The sequence below is a fragment of the Acanthopagrus latus genome, chromosome 11 (genome assembly GCF_904848185.1).
Source record: "Acanthopagrus latus isolate v.2019 chromosome 11, fAcaLat1.1, whole genome shotgun sequence".
Classification (NCBI taxonomy): domain Eukaryota; kingdom Metazoa; phylum Chordata; class Actinopteri; order Spariformes; family Sparidae; genus Acanthopagrus; species Acanthopagrus latus.
This window is the reverse complement of record NC_051049.1, coordinates 22,069,156-22,087,841: the sequence shown is the minus strand read 5'-3', so window position 1 is coordinate 22,087,841 and position 18,686 is coordinate 22,069,156. Positions and strand designations below refer to the sequence as shown.

The 18,686-nt window shown below is 42.3% G+C and overlaps 2 protein-coding genes across 7 annotated transcripts; both read left to right on the top strand.

Moving 5' to 3' along the window:
- Window positions 1-1,253: 1,253 nt before the first annotated feature.
- Window positions 1,254-6,890, top strand: LOC119028533 (interferon-induced protein 44-like). 3 transcript variants are annotated; one of them, XM_037114646.1, is made up of 10 exons: window positions 1,265-1,559; window positions 2,516-2,612; window positions 3,100-3,107; window positions 3,427-3,641; window positions 4,033-4,081; window positions 4,329-4,524; window positions 4,611-4,763; window positions 4,870-5,041; window positions 6,246-6,346; window positions 6,634-6,890. In XM_037114646.1, the coding sequence occupies exons 4-10, from the start codon at window positions 3,479-3,481 to the stop codon at window positions 6,826-6,828; spliced, it is 1,029 nt and encodes a 342-aa protein (XP_036970541.1). In that variant the 5' UTR covers window positions 1,265-1,559; window positions 2,516-2,612; window positions 3,100-3,107; window positions 3,427-3,478; the 3' UTR covers window positions 6,829-6,890. The 3 variants fall into 3 exon arrangements, with proteins under 3 accessions (XP_036970539.1, XP_036970541.1, XP_036970540.1); XM_037114644.1 differs by having other exon boundaries at window positions 1,254-1,559; window positions 3,100-3,641; XM_037114645.1 differs by lacking the exon at window positions 1,265-1,559 and adding an exon at window positions 2,186-2,204 and having other exon boundaries at window positions 3,100-3,641.
- Window positions 6,891-14,008: 7,118 nt separating this feature from the next.
- Window positions 14,009-18,489, top strand: LOC119028534. 4 transcript variants are annotated; one of them, XM_037114648.1, is made up of 9 exons: window positions 14,009-14,252; window positions 14,349-14,440; window positions 15,128-15,238; window positions 15,374-15,681; window positions 15,800-16,833; window positions 16,927-17,437; window positions 17,530-17,920; window positions 18,040-18,180; window positions 18,303-18,489. In XM_037114648.1, the coding sequence occupies exons 2-5, from the start codon at window positions 14,432-14,434 to the stop codon at window positions 16,032-16,034; spliced, it is 663 nt and encodes a 220-aa protein (XP_036970543.1). In that variant the 5' UTR covers window positions 14,009-14,252; window positions 14,349-14,431; the 3' UTR covers window positions 16,035-16,833; window positions 16,927-17,437; window positions 17,530-17,920; window positions 18,040-18,180; window positions 18,303-18,489. The 4 variants fall into 4 exon arrangements, with proteins under 4 accessions (XP_036970543.1, XP_036970544.1, XP_036970545.1 ...); XM_037114649.1 differs by lacking the exon at window positions 14,009-14,252 and having other exon boundaries at window positions 14,273-14,440; window positions 16,927-17,165; window positions 17,277-17,437; XM_037114650.1 differs by lacking the exon at window positions 14,009-14,252 and having other exon boundaries at window positions 14,273-14,440; window positions 18,337-18,489.
- Window positions 18,490-18,686: the final 197 nt, after the last annotated feature.

Genomic DNA, 18,686 nt, shown 5'->3' with positions numbered 1-18,686 from the left:
TGTGTGTTCTTTCACTGCAGTAACAATGGCATACTCTTTTGGTCGGACGGGAAAATGAAAGTTAAAGTGTGTCTATCAAGGCAGCTGAAGTGTAGGCTACGTATAATACCCTTCAAAATAAAATGATTATCCGTGTGTTACATTTTGGACCAAATGCAGAGAAGTGACAATACGAGGACATATGAGATGAAACTAACGGGGGAGATGACACAAACTCAATATTTTAGGAACGCATTATTGTCATGCTGCTGTATGTATTGGAGAAGGGCCATAATTATGATTTCCAGTTGTAGTAAGAAGAGTACATGGTGAAGTATACACTTTTGCCATGAAAATACTTTCTGTGAGTTTTGGTGTTTCTAATCCCCTCAGTTGTCATACTGATAATGAAAAGGCTTCTAATTTTTTCAGCTGGACTCTGAGGAGAACTTGTTGGTGCTGCTTGTCAGGAAGCAAAGAAGCAATATTGCTGTCTTCTCAACAAAACAACAAACATGGAACACACTGGACAAACAAACATCGATTCTTTTGAAAAAAATGTTTTGAAAACACCAAGCATGTTTAAAATATTTTTATTTTCATACAAGTGTCTGACTTTCTGAATGGCACTTATTTGTTGTCCTGTAATCAGATCAGGATACACCCGAGGATGAGTCTCTGGTCCTATCTGATCATTTAAATCTAAATGAAGACGTGCAGTACTTTCAGGAGCAAGTGTCACTGTCTTAAATCTACTTCACTTTTCTCAGGTGGTCCAAAAGATTTCAAAGATCAAAGAGTCACCAGGAGTCTTCAATGCTGAGTGCAGTAGGACTTTATTTGTTGGCAAAAAAAAGAACAGGAACAGACACAGACAAAATCTGTGAAAAAAACAAACGGACCCAAGGTTCACAGCAATGAGCATCATCTTTTTAACACAGAAAACTGGGAGTGTCCTCTAGGGCATCATGGCCTCAACCAATCCCTATTCTTCTTTATTTCTGCTGACACTGCTATTTTATTATGGAAAATCCCGACTCTACCTTCTGCACCTGTGTGAAGATTTGCATACACGCAGAACTGCACATCGACCAGTTGCTCTTCTCCTCGCTTTGTTTTTTTTCTGAATAGGTGTTTTCCCTGTGTCTCTACCAGAACAATGCACAACCCCAATGCATAAAACAAATTAATAAATCATCAGAGCCAGCCTCTCCATAATATAAACATGTCTAACCATCATGCAGTTATCCATGTCTAACTCTTCATCCTCCTCTTGCTCATATTCCTCACTGTCCTGTCTTTCTCCCAGGTGTGCTGACTCAGCTGTGTCGCTAACATTAGTGCTAGCTCAAGCTGCACTTGATTTTGAAAACAACTCAGTCAGTTTGCAGCATTTTTCACTGCCAGCCAACAGTGCTCTCTTAGATTTCTCTCATTTACTCTGCTCGCCCTTTGTGTCTCTTGATGCCTCAATTCATATTTTGCTAGCTTAATCTCAGTCAATTTCCAGCTTCCAATCTCCAACTTCCCACACCCACGCAGACGTGGTCTACTCGATTCAGTCTTCATATTCCCAGAAGGTATTGCTTCATTTTAACTTTTGCAAACAAATAATCAAATAAAAAATGCAGCTACATTTGTTTTATTTTGAACCATGCACGTTTTTAACATCTGAATAAGATATTTAGCTACAAAAAAATTCAGTCTGATATATAAAATTGTGTAGCCTGTAACCATGACTGTGATATAGAGACTAGTATGCGGTTTATAAATACTGATTACATTGGCAAGCCTAATTGGTGTGAGAGAATTGAACACATCTGGTAGGCATTTAGTGAGATCCTTATTGACCTTTGAAAAGTAACCAGAGAAGTTATCTTGGAGCTGCTTTTCTTTACGTATTACTTAACACTCAACACAAATCAACAAAATGTCACTCACAGACAATATATGTACGTACATTTCATCAGTTTTTCTAGATGTGGATTGTTATTGTCGTCTTAGTGGTCACTTTCTTCTCTCCGTGAAGTCAGGGTCGTTTAGCGCGCCAGCTACCTACACATACCTTCCAGAGCACAGAGCCTATTGAGCTGTGTCAGTCAAAAACTAATTAGCCAATGGGAACGCTCTGCTGAAAAGGCCCGCCCACCTGAGAGGTTTGTGCTAAAATCGCAAACAAAAAGTCAGGGAGCGCAAACGCAGAACTGCAGAGAGACCAGCAGAGGGTACCGTAACCAAAGAAATTAATTATTAGACGAGTAAAAGACATACTGTAAAATACTTTACACTATTTGACAAATCATTTGATTGCAAGTTCTAAGATTTATTTTTTAAATTACTTTTATGTTCTCACAAATTCCTATTTTTGTTTGACATTGAAGAAGTTCCGTTTCTTTCGGCACAAATCTAATTAAATCTAATTAGATTTTCATCAGAGGGTTCATCTTGAAACTGAAAGGAGCAGCTACAGAGAGCACACAGGAAATTTTTGTAATGCTGTGTTGGTTACTTTCACTTTATGTTGACTGTCTGGCAGAAAGCACAGCACTTGCCTGACACTCTGGATAAACATCTCCTTAAAGTAAATACTGTGAGAGCTGGTCAGCCTCCTCAAATATCAAGAAGAGAAGGAGGTAAGTATAAAAACACTTAAGGCTCAATATTATTGCTGCATGTCAGATGTTAATGATGTTAGTGAAGATGTCAGTTTAAATTAACTCCTTTGCTAAAAACTATTACTCTATATACTGTGTAATTCCTAACCCGAGGGAAATTCTTGTGCAGGAATTAAAAAAGAAATTACAGTAAAACGGAATTTTCCAAGATTAATGGAAAACCATAGCAGTTTTTCACGGTGTGAGTGTAAACCAAAGGTGATTTAACTGTTCAGTTGATGTATTAGGGGGTTTTGTCAGGATGAGAGGATATATTTATGGTTCTTGTCTGAATCTGTGCCAAGGTAGCAACTGGACAAGTTCTCCATCTACAGTTTGTTTTTTTTTAAAAACTGGATGCAAATTAGATGATACATAAAAGGGGTTAACCAAAGGGGAATTAACCAAACTCAATAAATATAGATATCCTGCATTTTAATGCATCCATGTTTCTTTTTACATTTAGACACCAAAGTGAGTAACCATCAAAGGCTCATTCAGCATCCATTACACACTTCAGCAGACCAACTGTCACTATGAACCCACGGCTGACCAAGAGCCAGCAGGGAACAATCTGCTCCCAGCTGGGGATAGTCAGACTCCAGCTGCTGTACAAGGCCAGCATCCATGGTTTCACCGGAGCAGCCTTCCACCAACAATGTGACACCCGCAGTCCCACAGTGTCTGTGGGCTATAACGCCTCTGGTTCTGTGTTCGGAGGTTACACCAAACAACCTTTTAGTCAGTCTGGACAGTTTGTGTATGATGACCAGGCCTTTCTTTTCACTTTCAGTGGAGAAAAGCTCCTCAAATATCCAGTCACTGGTGCTGCTAATGCAGTGAAAATGATCAATAACGATGGTCCACATTTTGGAGATGCATTGGTTCTTGTCCATGGAAGCAAGCCTGTTGTCTATAACAATCCAGGAAAGTTTTACAACTTCAGTGCTGCAGAGATGCATGGCAACAACCTCAACCTGACTGAGTGTGAAGTCTATCAAGTGGAGGGTGAGTTCATTATAAATAAACAGATTTTGTATTTTGATGCATTATCGTGACAGATCTATGAGTGGTACATGATGCACAGTATTCAAGATGTTTCTAATAAGTGCATCCCTACCATCTGTGGTCCACTAGTGTGTGATTCCATCATATTATTTTTCGTTGTCCAAAATCTGATGGTAAATCAAAATGTCACAATATTACATCTGCATGAGTCAACCTAAACAGTAGAAGGTGTATAATACAAAAATCTGTGTGATATTAATGATTCTTTTTTTAATGAGTCGTGTAAACTCCTCACAAGAAAACAAAGTTGTGTATGTAGTATTTTTTTCTTTCATTTTAAACAGTTTGATGAGATCATTGTTTTGTAAAATTTGTATGTTCTCTTCAACAGAGACCAAAGAACTGGAGAGGCCATGGAGGACTGTAATCTGGGAATCTGAGTAAGATGGAGAGAGCTGCCGTCCTGCTCACAAAACTATTAACATGCTTCATTGTATCTGATATACTACACAATAGTTTACCAGGTTTGACTTGGTAAAATATAAACATGGAATTTTAAAATGATGGATGCAAAATACTGACAGCTTACTGTGCTGTTCTGTTTTTACCTTACATATCTTGACAAATCATCATAAATATGCCAATCATGACTGCTACTCTTGTTACACTAGTTACTTGTTCCTGCAGGATGAGGACAGAGCTGATAGAGAGTATTAAGAGCTACAAGCCGTCAGTCAGCTCTGTGTCCCAGGTTCGGGTTCTGCTCATTGGACCAGCTGGAGCTGGAAAGTCGAGCTTCTTCAACTCTATCAACTCTGTATTCAGAGGCCACGTCACCAGCCAGGCCATCTCTGGCATCTCCACCACCAGCCTCACCACACAGGTCAGTTCCTGATGGTTAATGATTTCTGTTTGTGGTGACTGATTTGTTTTTTGTGATTTGTTATTCCTTCACTTTGTATGAGACAGTTTCGCTCCTACTCTTTGAAAGCTGGACGAGAAGGAAAGCCTCTGCCAATCATCTTGTGTGATACCATGGGACTGGAGGAAAACGCAGGGTCTGGGCTTGCTACTGATGACATCAGCAACATCCTTGAAGGTCATCTGCCAGATCGATATCAGGTACATCATTTTGTTACATGGAGCAGGATATTGAATATATGAGCCATTGATTTGGATTTAGTTAACTCAAACTGTCTCCGTCTTTCCACTCAACTCTTTGTCTTAGTTCAACCCCTCAGCTCCGCTGCATTCGGAGGCCCACGGCTACTGTAAGTCTTCGGACCTTAAGGACAAGATCCACTGTGTGGCCTATGTCACTGATGCCTGCAGCGTCTCCATCATGTCCACAAAGATGGAGGAGAAGCTGGAAGCGACCCGCAAAAAGGTCAACTTAATGGGTCAGTCAGCTTAGTCCCACTGCCACCTCTTTATACTGAAGACTACAATAGAAGGTTAGGGCCACTGTTCAAAATGAGTTTTCTCAGACGACCTAGAAGAAATGTCTTCTGTAGAAGTCAGTATGAGTATCAGCTGGCTGGAGGGGCCATCTGAGTCTGAGTCTGAGTCTGAGTCTGAGTCTGAGTCTGAGTCTGAGTCTGAGTCTGAGTGACACCCTGTGGCTCTTGTGTTGAACAGTCAGCTGCTGTCTAGCTCAGTGTGGCCGTCTGCATTGCCAGTCTTAGAAGATTTGGCTGGCTATATCGAGCTAAGGTCTCCGACTGTGTATAATACATCCTGAAACGGTACTTGGTCAAATGAATACACTATTTTGAAACCAAAGAGTACAAGAACAGTCATGTCTCAAAGGAGACACAGTATAAGTGAGCAGAGCAGGTCCTGTATGTGTGATAGATAAACATTAGCTCAGCAACACTTCAGCAGAGGTAGCGGAGGCTGTGGAGTAACAGTTAAGTTGTAAATTATAATTAGCTATAAACATTATATACTGTAGCTCTGTTCAACTTAGATTAATCAGTGATAGAACAAGCGTGAATATTGAATGTTTAACATTAAGATTTAGATCTATATACGCCATTTTTACAGTTTATGTCTCAGCTGTGGGGAAAATGAGCTAAATGTGAAGAAAATGATCTAGATATAGCCTCGCAGATTGGTTGAAGAATACAGAGAGTATTCCTCAGGAACTTGCTACATTTTTTTCAGAAAGACCAAAGAAAGAAATGCTGATTGAGAGATCGTTCTGTGTTTCCTGGATGTGACCTAACGACTCTACAGGCTGTGTCTCAGTTCACTCCTTATTTACCACATAGTGCACTTTATTTTACTTTATTTCGTATTTTTTGGGGGGTGTCTGAATTATAACTAAATTAATACAATACATAGCGACCTCCAGGTGTCTACTCTTCTTCAAATCTGTACATTTTCACAATGTACTGAGAATAGCAGTGTCCATGGCATGTGCACTACTTTCTGTTAACAATCCACAAAAAAGTTCTCTGTCTTTCAGAAATGCTAGTCGGTAGTCTAGAAACAATGAAAAATTATTTCAAGTATTTCAAAAGTGGTGTCCCAATATTTTGACCACTTAATACCTGAAAGTCTGTAAATGTTGGACATTTTCTTTCTCTCTGGTGCTTTCAGGGATTCCTCAGCTGGTCCTGCTCACTAAAGTAGACGAAGCCTGCCCTTTGGTGACGGAGGACGTGAGAAACGTTTATAGGAGTTACTACATTAGGCAGAAGGTGAGGATGTTATACTGCCACAGGATTTGTTGTACTTCAGGTTTGTATTGTGTTTGTAGCTCAATTGAAACATTTCACTGACATACTAGTCAAAGTCTGTCCTTTAGTGTCTGTAATACTCAGCTGGTGTCAATCGTTTCATCATCGTTTCAGCCTTTCAAAAGTTGAAAGGACAAATCAAAACAAATTTAGCTGTGATTTGACAAAAGTCTGCATTTTTTTCTGTAATCTTTGGGGGAAAACTCCCCAACTATAAATCACCCTCATCTGAATTCTTGGTGATCCAGATGCAGGAGGTCAGCACTCGGCTCGGTGTGCCTCTGTCCTGTGTTGTTCCGGTGAAGAACTACAGCGAGGAGTTGGAGTTGGATCCAAACTGCGACATCCTGCTGCTCTGCGCTGTCCAGCAGATGCTTCGCTTTGCTGATAATTACTTTGATGAGATCAGCGACCAATTGAGCAACATGGAAGTCAAAGAATAGGAAGCATTTGTGCAGCAGATATAATAACCTGAGCATCTGTAATAAAATGTCCCTCAACATGATCCATCCATTTACCAGCACTGTGCTCCTCTTCCACAGTCTTTTCCAAGCACCCCTTGGAATGCTGGGAGATGTAGTGCGTCTTGTATCACGTAGACCTCACTGCACCTCCGATTTCTGGCTTCAGTCAGCTGTTCTCATTTTGATTGTGTCCCTCTGCTGTGAAATATTTCATTTTCTCTCATTTTTTTCATTAGACATTAAGAAGTTTTACACCATTATTATTTTATTGTTTGTTTCATGTGATTGACATGACGGTCAGTGTCAGCAGATTCAGAGAAACTTATCAGCTCTCACTGATTTGTGTGCTGAGAAGAATCCAGATTTTTGAACCGTGGTGGTGCCAAATAGGATAAATCCAATAATCTGAGTCCTAGTCCTTTAAAAAGACTCTCATTTTGTATGGCAAAATTACAAGTCATGGTTTATCGAAATAGACCATTTTTGTTTAATCCAACTGTGTTTTCACTTTACACTGTTACATACACTTTGGGTTTTGGTGTTTTAAGTCAGTTTTCCTACAGTGTTTGTCAGGAAAACAACTTTGTAGGTGGTCAGATGGTCGCAGATATATATATTTTTTTATCATTTCTGTGTTGCATGTTCTGTATATTTAACTATACTCAATAACAATATCAGCTTTTTTGGCCAGTGCAGATGTGGTAGAGCATTTATAAACTCTTGCTTTTATTTATAACTCCTAAATCATATTGATGGAGGTTCTCAGTCATCCAGGTCGTGGTGGCTCTAAGTTTTGTATCGTAGGCAACCAAATGTAAGCCAGTTTCTTGAAGACATTTCACCTCTCATCTGAGAAGCTTCTTCAGTTCTAATTAAATGGGGGGAGTTGCAGTTTTAAACTTAGACTGGGTTGTGGCCCTAAGGACTCCAAAACTCAGAGCTCACGGGTCCCCAATGACTAACTCTGTAGGGACAATCCCACATAGAGTGTACAAGATCATCACTAGATTACTGTCACAAGCCTCCACCTACAGCATCTGCCAGCAACATCCACAGCAACCTCCACCTGTGAATTCAGACAGATTGCTGCAACCCATGTCCTCCAATTTGCACTTCTGAGTCCTCTACTAGAAACCTGCACCTCTGACTCTACCTACAGATTCTGGTAGATAAATGCAGCCAAACCCTCCATCTAAATTATCTTCCATCTTCTGCCCACAGTCTCTTCCAGTAACCTGTTGCTTCCCCCACCAACAGATTGTGCATTGTTTGATAATCAGTCAATAGTTTGAGTCAACATGTGTTAATGTTACTCCACCTTAAATTCATCAGGGACGTTTGTAAAGTTAACATTAGGCCTGTTCAGGTGTTATTTTTCCTGTTGGCTGTGTTTTCCTGCTCGAATGTTAGTTAAAATGCTATTAGTTTTTCATCCCCTTTGTAATAGGGTAGTTGTAAGCCTTTGATTTATTGTGTCACAGTTTGTTTTACATCAGTGTTAAAGTGCAGTTAAAGTGTATTACTGTTCATACTCCACATACTCCACACCTTAACTTTCCCATATCATTTATATACATATACATATTTTGCACTCTGATTAGACTGAATTGTATTGCAATGACAACAAAGTTGAATGAACCTCATTGGATTTTCATTATTAGTCTGTATTAATCTTATGTATAGCACACATCAAGAGGCTGTTTTTTTTATTTTATTAAAATGTAACATGCAGTGGTTATATATACTTCTCTTCACCACCAGCCCAGTGACACAGCATCAGGTGCTCTTGTCCCTCTACCTCAGCACAGCAGAGTGGCACAGCATCAGGACTAAAGGCACCAACAGACCTGCTGACTGGCCATCTCCTCTGACAAAGTGATATGAGAGGTAGTTCACAGAGGACCCGTTTGAATAAAACGGCAGCTACACATTCCCAAAAACACATTTGTGAGTTTGTCAACATGACTTTTGTAATAGAGTGTTAATCAATGGGAAAAAAATCAAAAGAGGCTATGGCAACATGGAAGGAGTTGTTTTGCAAAGCGGCTGACAATAGTAAGTGAGGGAAGGCACTCCGAGGCTGAGAGATAATATGTTTGCACAATGCTTCATTTATATTGTATTTTTATCACTTGTTTCTTTTTTCAGTTTGTATTTGGTGTGACATTTTTGACTTAAAAGAAATAAAATCTTGAACAAATGCATGCAGTTTATGTGTGAGTGTATGGAAACTGATTGTGAAATTGACTGAGATGCAAGAGGGCGCCAGCTAAAATCTTGCCTGGGGCACGAAATTATTCAGGGCTGCTGTGAGGGTGTGTTGTGTTTTTCACTGTGAGGGTGTGTCGTGTTTTTCACTGAAGTCAGTTCTGTTGGGAACTTTGCTCGAGTGTCTATACGTGACGCAGACTATTTCGAGAGCGGAGCTCTTCATCAGTCTCCACCAATCAAATCACATTTCTCTTGAGATGTCCATATATGCCCAAAAGTCAGATTCACTAGGACACGTTCCCTCACGTCATTGGCCTCTTTGGACAGCTCACGAAACGCGCTGCTCCATCGTCCAGTTACTTTTATGAAAACATATGAATTCCCTTCCACTGTGCTGCAGACTTGGCAATGGGCTGGACTAGACACTGCAGCCAACAGAGGCTGTACCCACCAGCACTTACCCCTCTTCAGTGGCGATAGGCCTGTTGAAGGCAAGCCTCTGCGTTTCACATCTGCCCTTCTGCCTGAGAGAAACGAGCTGGCTGTGATCTTAATCCCTCCTCTCTCTCCTGAGAGGAAACCCTCCCTTTGCACCAGTTAAATGATTCTGATCTGCGAGCTCTGATGCTCGCGTGCTCATCTCTGAACTTTTTTTTTTTTTAAATATCTACATCGAAAAACAACCTCAAGACAAAACTGCTGTGTTATCCACGAAAAGCTATTTTACGCGTCGGCTTGGCGGCGGAGAAGGACTGTTTAAACCTCCAACGCGTAAAGTGCACAGAGGGAACTGGTAACTGTCCACACAGGAGAGCTCTGGCTCATGACTTGAATGCTCAGCTTCGGCACAGCACTACATGTAACAGTAGGGGCTTTTGTTAGGACCTAAGTCCAAAGAATGGAGACAGGAGGTTGGTAAGTTCTTCTTGTCTCCGGTCTCTGTCTCAGCCCCCCACTCAAGAGATCGCTGCCAGATGTCCCAGAAAACAGAAAACACCAACACCATAAAAATAATTTTTTTTTTTTTTATTCAAATCTCTGAAACTTTTAAAACCTCCAACACGTAAAGCGCACGGAGGGAGCTGTCCACAGGAGAGCTCTGGCTCATGACTTGAGTGATCAGCTTCGGCACAACATGTGACAGTGGAGGGTTTTGTCAGGGCCTACATGCAGAGAGCGGAGACAGGAGGTTGGTAAGTTCTTCCTGTCTTCGTTCTATGTCTATTGACAAAAATCCCCAACACCATAAACTGACTCACTGGAGGCCGGCGGCGAAGAAAATGATGTGACAGTGTGTTATTGTTCGTGATATGAAGAGAACGGTGCAGAGAACGGAGACAGGAGGTTGGTAAGTTCTTCTTGTCTCTGGTCTCCGGTCTCTGTCTCGGCCCCCAACTCAAGAGATCGCTACCAGATGTCCCAGAAAACAGAAGTCACAACATCCTAAAAGACTTTCTGGAGGCCTGCGGTGAAGAAAAGAATGTGACGGTGTGGTGACTGAAAAGGGGTTTTAAAACCTCCAAAGCATAAAGCGCACGGAGGGAACTGGTAACCGTCCACACAGGAGAGCTCTGGCTCATGACTTGAATGCTCAGCTTTGGCACAGCACTACATGTGTGGGTGGGGGATTTTTGTTCAGACCTACATGCAGAGAGCGGAGACAGGAGGTTGGTAGTTCTTCCTGTCTCCGTTCACTGTCTAAAAACAAAAATCCCCAACACCATAAAATGACTGCGAAAGAATGCGAAGAAAATGATATTGACAGTGTGGTATTGTTCGTGATACGAAGAGGATACGAGCTACTGTGTTAGACAACAGACACTTCTGACTTGTCAGAAATTCCCCTGACATTCCGACGGCCATCCAGGAGCAGAGCGAGTTGAAGTGTGTTGAAGTTCGCGTTACAGCGCTCTGTGCACCATCGCGACCAAGATGCACATGATTGTGGTCTCACTGAGGTTTGACAACCAAATTCACGAAGCCGAAAACCAGAGCGGGTAATCTCTGTCAACATCTCGGCCAAGTTGGCTGCAAGAATTGAACACTTGCTGTGTAGTGAGGTTTTAATAAAGTTTTAACTGTTTTGTTGTACTGTTTTTATCAGCAGTCCTGTTAGTAGCCCCCCTTTTTACTGAATGAATCTGTAATCTGTAATCTGACTACATCTATTCACTCTAACTTTATAATACAGGTAGAATACACTTGCTCTTTCCCCAGTTCTACCCAAACCTGTGTATGTCAGATTATTAATTCTGACTTATAAATGTGTAAACAGAATTATGTTCTTATAGATGCTATTGGTGGAGTTGTCTTTAATAACCCTGGTATAAACCAGTGGTTCCCCACACAGGGATCTGCTGCTCAGGGGGGAGGAAAAGGCCACAACAACACACTGTATTTTATGCTTTATGTTGCACACAGTTGTCATTTGTGAAACAGAAGGCCCCTTAAATGTAACAAAAACCTGAAGTCAGAGAGGACTTCATTTTAGAGCACACTACTAAGATGTAATGAGGTGTACTTTTTGTCAAATTATACAAAAAATAGGGATAAGGTTGTCTATATTCGACTGTGCACATACACTATTATATGTAATATTACAGACAAGTAATAAATAATAATTTGCATCAAACTAGGAAACAAAATTATGGTCTTTATTAGATAGTAAACAAAGACGGTTATAAGATGAGTTCATTAATAACATTAAAAATCTATAATTTGTATCAAATTAAGACAACAACTAGAAATGTGTTCTTTATTAGAAAATAATAAAACCTGTTTTATCCTGATATTTTTAAACTAAATAGCAACAAGTAGAACTTTTTATTTAATGAGACAAAAACTAGATACAATATAGATATGTATAGCCTCATTATAAACCAGACATCTAAATATCTAAATCACACTGTAATGTCATTTTTTATAGGCTGTAATTTCACAAATGTAGTGTGATTTCCAGCAACAGTGGCTACAGGATCAATCAGCTGTCCTGCTCAGTGTGTGACCACATTCCTCCAGCCTGGTGTGCAGACAGCTCAGCTGCTCAAGGTGTGCAGGTGTGCAGAGCGTCAGTTCTGGTGCGATCTTTGCTCAGAATCAAGCTGTGGAGCCCTGTCTGTGGCTCGTACATAAAGTACCTGCTGCTCAGTGCCGGCCCTGACCAATTTGATGCCTTAGACAAGATGTTAGCTGGTGCCCTCTTGCATCACAGTCAATTTCACAATCAATTTTCAAAAGTGCACCTTAAGAGAGAAGAGAAGTATATGTGACCACTGGATGTGTTACACTTGAACGCTGAACCTGCTGGTCCGAGTGTGCAGTGACCTGTAGTGCCTCCTGGGGAGAGAAGGGTGAGCAGTCTGTGGTTGGGTTGAGAAGATTCCTTGGTGATGCTACACACCTTTTGCAGACGTTGCTTGTTCTGGAGAGCCTCAATGGAAGGGAATGAGCAACCAGTGATGCGTTGGGCAGGCACCTGTTTCACCACGCTCAGCAGTGCTTTGCTGTCAGACCCAGAGCAGTTTCCATACCATACTGTGACAGAGTTGGTAAAGATGCTCTTGATTTGTGCAGCGGTAAAAGTTCACCAGAATCTGAGGAGACAAATCGTACTCCTTTAGTCTCCTGAGGAAGAAGAGATGCTGGTGAGCCTTCATGATCAGGGTGGAGATGTTCAAGAGAGGTCCTTGGAGATGTGGACACACGAAAATTTGAAGCTGGAGACACGCTCAACCTCCATCTCATTGATACTGATGAGCCATCAAGCCATGAAGCTTTAATTCACATAATTCTGACATGTGGCTCAGTGGAAAACAGATAGTAATAACAGTTGGATTCTATTTTTTATACCTTTATCTAAATACTATTTTGTACAGTTCAGTGAGGTGATGCTTGCAAACATGTTTTGTCAGTGCTGACAGTCATCGTCAGGCTTGTGCTCTCTGTGACATAGATTGTAGATTGATGTCCATGAAGGCAACCTGAGATAAAGACTGAGTGAAAAAAATAAATACTCTGTACATGGTGTGTAATATACTTTACGAAATGCAATTTCTACATCAGAATATTTCAACAGCCTGCTAGATGCGACCACCACGAGGAGCTGTTCATGTTAAGACCGAGACTAAACCTCCAGCAGACGATCTGAAGAGGACGCAGTCAGAGCATACATATGGACTCATACATATACATATGGACTCATATGTCTCTTAAATACCAGTGGGGAGACATGACTGTTGAAAAAGATGTGCACACAGTCAATGTATGAATAAACTTAACCCTTTAAGCCCCAAGCTGATTTTCCAGGGTTAAGGTTAGGATTAAAAACCCCAAGGTCCCCCAATTGGGCTTAAAAGGTTAAGTGAACGGATAATATCTATTAATTATACACAAAATTTAAATGTGTACCTCTAAACCTGCGCTGACAGCTGGCATTTCCAACCATCGCCAAAAAACAAACAAACAACCAAATATCCCTCAGAGTCAACTTTAGTTTGATCCTGACTGATCGTAGAAATATTGACGGTAAATGTTTGATGAATTTACTGCGGCTGTGCCACGTGCGTTAAAGACATGTGGACGCACGCACTTTTCTGTGAAAACAACAAGTGTTTATTAATAATAATAATAATAATAATAATAATAATAATAATAAGAAGAAGAAGAAGAAGAAGAAGAAGAAGAAGAAGATAATAATAATAAACACAACTATATATAAACAGTTTGGATGAAGATTTTTTTATTGTTGTTGGAAATCTTGCTGCGTAAATGTAAAGCAAAGTGAAACAGGCCAAACTCAACATGAAACGTGAAACACAGGTGGCTTGTTGCGCTCTTTGTGATGTTAATGATATAATGTCCATAAAACTGAGAGTCTCCGAACCTAGATTAAGTAAAAAAAAAAATTTTAAAAAAATGTAATAAAGGAGAGTGAAAAGTTTCTATGTCAAAATAAAAGCTTTCATATGTCGTCCTGTCAGAAGGAGCTGTTACTATCAGGACTGAAACAAACTTCTGTCAGGCGATATGAGAGAGGACACAGTCACAGCTGGACATTTCTTCATGGTTAGATCTGGACTCCATCTTTTGCAGGTTGACTGGATGAAGGTTTAAATCCAGAGGTGAGGTGTGACTGGAGAACACGCCCACAAAATGGCCGTGCAGGATTCCACGGTTGCTGTGTTTTTCTCCAGGTGCATCATTTCTACCAGGTCATCATTTAAAAACAAACAGAGCCCGAAACTGTCAACACGAGAGATTTTACCAATTTCACTCATCAACTTCTGTAGATTTTTGTTTCTCCTGAAGACTTTTTCACTGCGGATAACAACGAACGACCCGCTGAGACTGACAACCGACACACACCTCCAACATGGAACATGTGAGACTTGAACTCTTTGACAGTCTGATGGTTTTTTCTGTGTTGTGAAGCCTGACAGGTGAAAGTCATCAGGCTCTGAGATGAACACTGTAACATGTCTCACGGTACAGACAATAGACTCAAGTACTCAAACTATTGAAGTGTACAGAAAGAATAAAGGATGTTAAAGTGTTTGGAGATGAAGCAGCTGTTCAGGCCGAAGCAGACATGTTGTATATAATGTAGTGGGAGGCAGAAGTGGACAGGTAAGCTAGTCAGACCCGTCAGTCCTACTTCAGTACAGGTGGATATATCCTGCAAAAATACTCTATTACAAGTAAAAGTATCTGAATATAATCAAGATAATGTGCATTAAAGTGCTACACTCGGAACAATTGCTTTTACTGAATATACATCAATATGTTGTTAAAATTCCTCATGTAGGACTGTTGATAAACAGGATTGTATTGGTCCAGCTGCTCATTGTTGCTCTGGAGCCTTAAAAATATCAATTTTATCTTGTTTCAGAAAATAGATTTCTGGCTCCACTGGTTGAAAACATGAACAGGCCTCTATGCTCATAGAAAGGAATATTATTTTTAGAGGACAGTTACAGAAATTAGATCTGGTCTATTCAATGCTACCTGTTGGTATGACAGCACCTGCAGAGCCTCACTGTAACATGTGAATGTGTGTGTGTTGTTGCAGTGTGACCTTCCCGTCCACCTGCGAGACCACGACTACGGCAGCCGCAGGAGAAGCTCTGCAGGCTGGGCACACGCTTCCTGGAGCAAGTGTCCATGCTGCAGGAACGAGCAGGTTAGACATCTGGAGGAAAACACAACGTTCACTTCTGATGCAGATGTTTCTGTTGTCAGCGTGTAAAAGTATTCTGTTGATAAGTAACAAGTTGACCAGCCTGACATCCTCTCGTGTGCTGCTGACCTCCTCCAGGTGAATTTAACCCCGGGGCCCCAGCACTCTGCTACTACAGCCAAACTTCCCCGGAAGAGGAAGCGGCGCTCCGCGTCCCGTCCTTCTACACCTTCTGCTCGTGGTCCAGGGAAGAGGAGTTTGGTCCCAGCGCCTCCATCCACCATCCCACCTGCTGACCTGCCCGTGGCGCCCAACGTGCCCCCCGGCCCGCCTGCCAACCAGCCGAGCTCCACTGATGTGAACCGCGCCGGTCCAGTCAAGATACACAACTGCTCAGTGGAAGATTACCAGAGAGTCTATCATGAAGTGGTCGACGACCTGCTGAGGTACGTTTGGGTCAAACATGCTGACTCTGTCAATCAGATCATCACATTTGTCAACCGATTCAAAAATCTATCACTCGATCACATTTTATACCATTTGTGTTCCCTCCACTCCTCACAGGTACCAGAGCGGCCGGGTTCGTCCGTACAGTTTACAGCTGGGACGACGTATCAAGTGGAAGCTGTGGGAGAGACTGGACCGGCCCGCCATGACATCATCAACCCATCAAGATGGACTCACACACGTGGACGTCTCGTACAGGGCTAGACTCTCTCCTCCCCTCTATGATTTAGACACTCTGGGAGAACCGAGCCCTGGACAGCCTCCACTTAAAGGAGCCAAGAAGTCCGACTGACCTGAGAGCAGCGGCTTCACTCCAACACTCTGTAATAACAGTTCAATGAGATCAAATCCAGCCTGTAAATATTGGAGACCTCAACACAACTGGCTTCATTTACATCAGTCCATGCAGCCTCCGTCAGTAATCAAGCCTCCACCTCAAACACCATCTACGCCTGACACCGGACAAGACCCAACCTCTGAGAGCCACCTGGAGTAAGAGGCTCCATCCTTCACCTACAAGTCTCCTCCAGTCACTTTTAAATCTAAACTGTGCCTTCTTACCACGTCAGCCATCTGCTGCTCTAGCCTCCACCTGCAGACAGCAGACAGCTGCAAAGACATACTCCACCCAAATCTTCAGCCAAGAACGTCTTCCGCCAGCTCCGCCTGTAAATTCTTGTTGTCAGCTTCAACCTCATTCATCCAATTGCAGCTGCTTCCAACTCCTGCCTCCATCTACTCCATCTGCCAGAAACCTGCAGCCACCAGCTCCACCTGCAGATTCTAGCAGAGAATTGCAACAAGTCCACCTACATCCTCTGCCAGCAACCTGTTGTTTTCTCCACCAACAGATTCTGGATGAACATTGAGGCTTCTACCTCCACCGCCACCCTTGGCTGAAAATCAGAACCTCTGCCTCCACCAGTAGATGTGTGCTGAGAAACACAAGCCTCCACCTAAAACCTCTGTCAGGAACCTGCAGCCACCAGCTCCACCTGCAGAGTCTAACAGAAAAATGCCACTTCACTGTCAACTGACAGAAACATCCACCTCTTCCAGGAACCAGCTGCCACCTCCAGCTGCAGATTCTGGTCAGCAACTGCAGCCAAAACCTCCACCTAAAGTGTCTTCCATCTTCTGCTGTCAGCCTCTGCCAGTAACCTTTTGTCTTCCTGTACCCACAGATTCTGGAAGAACACTGAAGCCTCCATCTCCAACAATTCTGCCTCCATCAGTAGATTTGTGAAGACAGACATAAGCCTCCACGGAAAGTCTCTGCCAGAAACCTGCAGCCACCAGCTCCACCTGCAGATTCTAGCAGACAATTTCAACAAGTCCACCCACAGCCTCTTCCAGCAACATCCACTGCAACCTCCACCTGTGGATTCTGGCAGATCGCTGCAACCCATGTCCTCCGACTAAAGTCTAACCTGAATCTGCTTCTAGAGGCTTCCACCTCTGACTCCACCTCAAGTATCTTCCATCTTTCTGCCTGCAGTCTCTGCCAGTAACCTGTTGTTTCCTCCACCTACAGATGCTGGAAGACTAGTAAGACCTCTATCTCCACCTCCATCCTTGACTGATATACCAATACTGCTGCCTCCATCACTCAGTAGATCTGTGCTGACAAACACAAGCCTCCACCTAAAGCCTCTGCCAGGAAGCTGCAGCTGCTTCCTCCACCTGCAGATTCTGGTAGACAACTGCTGCCAAAATCTCCACCTAAAGTGTCTTCCATCTTCTGCTGACAGCTTCTACCTGTAACCTTTTTCTGCCTCCACCCACAGATTTTGGAAGACCACTGAAGCCTCCACCTCCACCTCCAACATCCATCCTCAGCTGAAAAACAACCACAATACCTTCATCAGATTTGGGCAGACAGACACACGCCACCACCTAAATTCTCTGCCAGTAACCTGCAGCCACCACCTCCACCTGCAGATTCTTGCAGATAGTTGAAGCCCAAACCTCCATCTCAGTCCTCTGCAGCCTGAACCTCCACCTGCAGCCTCTGCCACAAACCTGAAGCCACTGCTTCATCCTGCTTATTCTGGCATGGAGCTGCAGAATAATCCTCCACCTACAGCTTCTCCCAGCAACCTGCAGTCCCCTCCACCTGCAGATGATTACCAACAGCTACAGCCCCGACCAGAAACATCCACTGCCAGAACACATCCAGTGAGTAAAGTGCAGTAAGTGCTAAACTAAAGAGTCGTTACAGAAGGATCTGAACTCCCTGTGACAGGATAAAAACACATTTTCAGAACTTTCATTTATTTTGTTTTGTATCATCTCAGACAAACATCAGCTGGTGGATCCATGCTGTTCCTAAAGGCATCATCAGACTGGATCAGCTGTCCATCATGGAGAAGTCCAAGCTGTGTCACCTTCATGGCATTGTCCTCCAAAGAGCTGCTAGAAATCATCAATACACTGAGGTAAGCCACTCATTAGTTTGATTTCTCATGGGTTGTAATTAACTAAAGAACTTTTAAATATATCTTATAAATGATCCAACCTACTGTTGGAACAAATAAATGCATATAGTGTCCTCCTGCAGGAAATTATATCCAGTTTCTTCACTTGAACCACAGCAGTGAATCATCACCTCTCTCCACCTGGTTCCTCTCGATCGAAACTCAAGATCAACCAGAGCCCAACAAGGTCCTGACCCGAGACCTCTCTGCTGCTGGAAAGAGACAACAGAACTCCTTTCAGAGGGCCAATAAAATATCAGCCTACATTATTCTCAGTGTTGTTGTTCTTAATGAATTATTTTAAAATAGTCCAGCTGAAGATGCTGATGTTTCATTTGTCATTACAACAAAGCTTGTCTATGTGAATGCATGTAGTCGTATATATCCTCATACAAGCCCCACAAGATGTAGCCCCAGTTACACATTTACACCTAAATGTGCCTTAATGTCTTTTTTGTCGACAAGTC

Excerpts from the sequence above, each read along its gene's own strand:
- LOC119028533 (XM_037114644.1), top strand. The coding sequence starts at position 3,170 with ATGAACCCACGGCTGACCAAGAGCCAGCAGGGAACAATCTGCTCCCAG. Across the intron at positions 4,082-4,328 it reads ACTGTAATCTGGGAATCTGA|GATGAGGACAGAGCTGATAG; the intron begins GTAAGATGGAGA and ends TTGTTCCTGCAG. Across the intron at positions 6,347-6,633 it reads GTTACTACATTAGGCAGAAG|ATGCAGGAGGTCAGCACTCG; the intron begins GTGAGGATGTTA and ends TTGGTGATCCAG.
- LOC119028534 (XM_037114648.1), top strand. Across the intron at positions 15,239-15,373 it reads CATGCTGCAGGAACGAGCAG|GTGAATTTAACCCCGGGGCC; the intron begins GTTAGACATCTG and ends GACCTCCTCCAG. Across the intron at positions 15,682-15,799 it reads GTGGTCGACGACCTGCTGAG|GTACCAGAGCGGCCGGGTTC; the intron begins GTACGTTTGGGT and ends CACTCCTCACAG.